Source organism: Apteryx mantelli, chromosome 3, assembly GCF_036417845.1.
Source record: "Apteryx mantelli isolate bAptMan1 chromosome 3, bAptMan1.hap1, whole genome shotgun sequence".
In the NCBI taxonomy this organism is placed as follows: Eukaryota; Metazoa; Chordata; class Aves; order Apterygiformes; family Apterygidae; genus Apteryx; species Apteryx mantelli.
The window spans coordinates 75,270,853-75,276,950 of record NC_089980.1 but is presented as its reverse complement, the minus strand read 5'-3'; the positions used below and the strand labels follow the sequence as shown (position 1 = coordinate 75,276,950).

Below are 6,098 nucleotides of genomic sequence, written 5' to 3'. Positions count from 1 at the left end.
CCTCCCTCTCTTTCTCCGTCTTCTCTGCGTTGCTCACTCAAAAGTGGGAAGGAACCCCAGCAGCAACAGCACAAACAAAGAGGAAAGGAGGAATAATTACTGTGTCTGTGATACTTGTTTCTCACAGCTTAAGTACAGAGGCAGAATCAGCTAAGATCTTAAAAATCTGCTCTTTTGTGTGTGCAAAAAGTAAAATACTAAAGAAGGGGGAAAAATAATGGTTTGACAGGGAAATTCTCCCTGTAGTAGTTTTTCAAGGTACAGAAAGCAGAAAGTCATTTTGCAACTATTATATCAAATAATTTAGTACCCTCAAGCCCAGCCCAGGACCCACTCCTTACCATCAGACAACATATAGCAGAGGTGCTTGGACTGACATGTCTGTAGCTCATGTTTACTGCTTTATCATCAATATTTTTGCTTGTAATGACAAAACCAGTGGTTCTCTTAAAAAATACATTTTAAAAAATAAGGAATTATCTTTTTCAACCAGAATATCCCACAAACATCAACCAAAACAAGAGGCTGAGTGGTCCTTCAGTCAAAAAATGTTGAGAAGTTGTGAAGCACTATCCTACATGGTACCCCTTCTGGCATGCTGCTTAAATCTAACTTTTAAAAAGAAGCTAAACAGAGGCTTTCACGCTTTCCTCTCCATGGATATTCCAGTGGACATTCTCGTACTATAGAGAAGCCTGTTACATGTAACTAAAGTTTTGCTTTAACTTCCCAAGAACCTGAAGCACCCAGTAACACAGTTGCCTAAAATATATTTTTCTCCAAGATTATCATACACTGTTCTAAGACTGTCTATAATCTCCTTGCACTACCCATTTATTCCAACCACCACAGCCATTTTAAAGAGCAGTATTTTATCCACAGGAGATTGTGAATATCTAAACCAGCAGTTTACAAAGGTTTTAGACCCTAGACCACTGTCAACCCACAAAACTTCTTGTGGATCAACATGCAACTGCATTTTGATTGAATAAAGGTGATATGGTTTTATTGCCCAACAACAAATTTATTCATCAACCAAGTGGAGCCTCTGGTAGAGCTCAGATCAGTGCTGAAAGGTAATCCGGCCATGTGTTGAAACTGGAATATTGAGAAATAACTCTGGCTATCCCAAGCTACAAACCAGGAAACCATGCAATAGCTTTTCTGCAGTCGCAGAATATAGAACCTCAAAATTTAATGCATCCATATGTGAAAGGGGTTTTTGGAGGTTCATTTTCAGAAATGCGTTTCCTTACACACAGGCAAAAAGGATTATACTGAAGTCTTAACACTGAAGACACATTCTTCCACTTGTAGCGTTTTAGCTGTCCCGACTTAAAACCAACCTAAACATTTTCTAGGTTTGAAGGCAAGTTCAAGCAGAGCAGGTTCAACACAGGAATTTGGCAGCACCAAGTTCTGGAATCCTACAAGCACGGAAACCTTTATGGCTGGCACGTGAGTATTGAGAAGTATTTAAATGCAGTTTACAGACTATGAGAAGTCATAACAAATAGTGCATAATTCATAAGATAGCTTCAGTTTGGGCAGTAACAGTTTTCAGATAATGTTTGTTTGTAAGATTTGATATCAATTCATTTCAACATACAGCATCACCGATACTTCTACAAACGTGCATGCAGTCAACAGTACAATTTACACGTGTCAAGCGCATGTATGAGATGAATTGAGGCTAAGCATGTGACTGCAAAACAGTAACCTCTCACTAGTGTGGGAAGAATAGATACAGACAAGCACAAATACATGACTTTGCACTAAATATCGATCATAGTTTTCCGTGTTCTTTACTGCTCAAGGCGTGGCTTTACTTCAGTTAACTGAAGTGACTGATGCTTTGGAGTGAGTAGTTTAGTTCTTTCCTCGCACTATAGGCTAGGATCAAAATTATAGTCTTCTCCACACTGCACTCATATATATGGTTCCTGAAATACTTGGAGTCCTCTCCCAGTTCCTATAAAAGACTTCAAAGCTGTAGTAAAATGTGCCTGTCCCGGGTTTATGCTGGAGATGGCAGAAGGGCCTGAAAGAACTTATCTGTCGGGTGGTTTAGCCTGCCCTCTTACTGAAAAATGGGAAGGAGTTACAGGCTTGAGCAAGCACAATAGTCTGATTTTAGCATACATCACAAGATTAACCTGCCAACTGGTGTTCAAAAGAGCACTAAATGTGAGTGAGATGTATGTGTCAGACAGTGGGTACACAAAGGAGTAACACATGAGAAGAGTTGAAAATTAATTCCACAGAAAGAAGTCATAGGCCAGTTTTGCATCATAGCTCACTAATTTGCATTGAAACATATGAATTACAGAAATCAATAAATGATTTAACAGAATTTAGAAGTATTTAAATAACAAGAGGTCAAGGAGGCAAAAATTATGCTCTAAGCTATTTTATTATTCTTACATTTTAAAAAATAAAATTAGCCAGTGTTGGCACAGCTTCCACTACACAGCAAAAGAAACTTTAAATAAATTTTGGGATAGGAAAAACAATCCTTGGATAATACTACATGCCATTTTCTGAAAGTAAATAGTTCTTTTTTCCCTGAATATGCATTCAACTCAAACCTCAAAATATATTAGACCAATTAAGTTCTTTACTGAATTAATGTGCAGCAAAAAAGCAAATCAAAGAAAATATGTAAACAATTTATGGTTGGAAGTAAGGAGTTTGTTTCATGATGATTCATCATCTTATTCTCTAATTCAACTTTCTAAGCATGTTTCCATCAAGCTCTTTACGGGGTTAATTCCATATGGAGAAATACATGGACTTTTGAGATGGGAAAATGCAACGTTAATAATTGCTTGTCAGTTGGCATCTTGTTCTGCAGTGGGAGAGACTGATGAAGGGCTCCCCAGAAGTCTAATATGATTTGACTTTTGTCATCATATTTTGCCCCCAGTTAATTGCACTTGTTCCTTCAACTGAAGTAACTGGATTCTTAAAAGTGTGAATATCTGATTGCATTTTGGTTGGACTGTGGAAGTTCTGGAACCGCTGTCATTCTTTAATCTATAAACAAAAGCAAATGGAAAAAAATGCTGGTAAAAAACAAGAGTGCTAACTGTAAAATGGTCATCGATTTTTCAACATGATATTGTGAATTGTGGGGAAAAAAAAATAATTCCTTCTGCTCGGAAATTCTCTGGAACAAGATCACAAGTACTAAATAGTAATTCCCAGAGAATAGTTAAAGAGTTATTCAGTCCCCAATTCTACAAACATCAGGTATCATAGATTTAAATAACATCCTATTCACGATTCAAGATGTAAGCCTAATTCTGGATCCTATTTAAGACTAGACAAGCTAAGAACATTAAAGCACCATAAGACACAGAGCCTCTGATAGACCTAGGACATTATTCCTATACACGTTGGGAGAAGCCAGAAATTGTCAAGCTGCAGTCCGTTTTGACATTAAATGACTCAGCTTTGAGTCTCTGTATAAAAATATGGTTAATGTAACTAAAATTCTCTCCATCAGACCTAAAATTTTAACTTAAGTTCTAATCCAGAAATGATAGCAAGATTTTGAAAATGACAGAACATCATTTGTATTTTCTTCTCCTAATAGAAGGTGAAACAGTTGTATTTACCTCCACAACTTGTGCTTTCTCCCACTGAAATTGGATCAGAAAATGCATACAGGCATTGGAAAGAATCAAATGCACAACTACCTTTAACATTCACAGAGTAAAATCTGGGACACAAATTAACCACAGTAGAAATGGCTAACGTTTCTTATTTACAAGCGACTTTTGATATATTTATATAGTCAATTTGATTTCAGTACGACAGATTTATATTAAAATCCTGAAGGGTTATTTTTAACTGGAGAGAGGAAAAAAACAATATTCAGAAGTTCTAAATGGATGTTCCTTAATAAATTGAACAGAACTGTGGCAAATTTTCCTTAAATCTTGCTGAAGAATTGTCTCTTTTTTAGCAGAATAAAATCATTTTTTAAGCCAAAGGGTGTAAAATCAAACAGGTCTTAATTATAAAAACTTAATGCTATGTGAAAGTTAACACCATTCCTTAACAGTACAGAAAGTCCATTTTAAAAGCATCATACCTCTGTGATAACTCCTGCAGCAATAGTGGAACCACCGTAGCGTAACATAAACCTCCCAAGCTCTTTAAAGTCTTTATACAACTCTAGAGCTACAGGTCTTTGAGTCTGTAGTTCTATTAAAGCATTCTGTCCTTTAGTAAGGAACCTGCAAGGTTAAACAAGCAGAAAATCCTATTGGTTTTATATATATATATATATATATATATATATATATATATATTAATTAAAAGAGAACAATGAGTAAATGAAAAAATCATCCTGTAAAGCCAAAAGAAATTATGATCACCAAGACTGATCTCAAATATAACGAAGGCCACAAGACTGAAAACTCGTTTGCCTGCAGCATACCTTTTAAAAAGGCATCTGTGTTTGTTTTAAAAACTTCCAGGGAAGCGCATCCATCACAACATTTGGCAAACTGTTTCAAGGTTAAGTATCCCATTTAATACCTACTTTTTACATCTAGTACAAGTCTGTCTTGTTTCAAATCCAGTCCCAGCAACTAAAGATGATGTGGGGTTCGTTTACTTCACCAGTTCATTATTCTGTAGAAGTCATGTGTTTTCTTCTCATTACCTTTCAGTGACAATTTTAGTTGTGCATTTTCTGGCAAAGGATTATTCTGATGATGTTTTAGCTGTCAAACAACACTTCAACCCAAAGACAGTTTTAAATAACGAGAGGGATGCTCGCATAGTTTAACTTAAGTGTGGGAAGAAACCAGGTTCAGATAAACCTAAATCTGTTGTTCCTCTCCAACCCACTGCCTAGCAGAGTTTATTTTAGGCAGTAACTCACTTTCAGAATTATACCAGGGATCCCATCCTATTTCAGGACAAAAAGGGTAATGTAAGAAATTTCCTTAAGTGCAGGGCTGGTGATCTGGAATTCACTCCTGACTCTGCAAGTGACCTTAGGCAAGTCATTTTACTTCTTGGGGGATCAATAACTAGTAAGTGGGATTAAGAACTTCCACTTTATAAAGCACTCTGAAATCTAAATGTGAAACCAATACAAAAATGAAAGTATATTTTTATGTCCTTATAAACACATTATTGCTTCATAATAGAAGCTACTGGATTTGCCACATATTAACCAAAACTCAGCTGCCCATTCCTCATGTAATTATTAACTATTCAACACACTTACTTAGGTTTTTTCTTTGTCACTTCACCAGTGCTTTTGTGCAGGACGCTCAATAATCTTCTAATAGTAGCAGGTTCACTTACGGTTTGATAGTGTAAAAGCACCTAAAATAGTTTTATTTTTTCAGTTATTAAACTTTCTAAAATAAACAGAAATCCTAGTTGTCAATACTTGAAAACATTAAGTTCTTTTCAGACTGATTTTGTAAACAAATGTTCATAAAACTTCTCACTGGAGTCTGCACCTCACATTCAATAACCTTTCCTATTACCTAATTTCTTTATCTCTGCAGATATGACAAAAAGGTCATGTGTTTTTAATTATAAATACATTTTTCATTTTTAAGTGTTTTGTTTGTGCCATGTCAGTACAGTTCTGTAGCATGAATGAATTTTTCAGGTATCTTGCAATCAAGTGCATCACCATAATCTTATACATTGAGTGCCTTATCAATGAATAGCCTAGCCTGAGTCTGTGATGGAACATCATGTTCTTTGAAACTGCTTAACTACATATCAAAAGTCAGTACAAGTATGCATGAGCAGCCAGAATAGCACCTCACATCCTCTTCAAATTACAGAGGAATTAGGTATTTCAACCAGAGGGGGGAAAAAAATTTTTTGATGCCAAATACATCTTTAAAAAGGTTGGGGGGGTGGGGAGGGGAAGAGTCACCTATAATGAAAATAAGAACTTTCAAAGACACTCACAGGAAATCCTTTAGTGATTGGAACCTCAATATTAAAGATGAGAATCCGAGCTCTGAAACGAGTACAAACTTTAATGGGTTCCTTGGGATCACAAAATACACAGCCAACACTACAAGAGGGGAGAACAAAAGAAATTGATGCAC

The 6,098-nt window shown here is 36.0% G+C and overlaps 1 protein-coding gene across 3 annotated transcripts in view; it reads right to left on the bottom strand.

Annotated features, from left to right (window-relative positions):
- Positions 1-2,394: 2,394 nt before the first annotated feature.
- The window catches only part of HBS1L (HBS1 like translational GTPase), a 66,445-nt gene continuing 62,741 nt past the window's right edge, over positions 2,395-6,098 (bottom strand). For 2 of the 3 annotated variants that reach the window (XM_067293691.1, XM_067293690.1), the window contains 4 exons: positions 5,956-6,064; positions 5,249-5,349; positions 4,100-4,244; positions 2,395-3,036 (listed from right to left, as the gene is read on the bottom strand). In XM_067293691.1, the coding sequence (XP_067149792.1) occupies positions 3,025-3,036; positions 4,100-4,244; positions 5,249-5,349; positions 5,956-6,064 (367 nt within the window). In that variant the 3' untranslated portion in view covers positions 2,395-3,024. Of the gene's footprint in view, positions 3,037-4,099; positions 4,245-5,248; positions 5,350-5,955; positions 6,065-6,098 lie in introns of those variants that run through there. The other variant, XM_067293692.1, reaches the window with a different exon arrangement.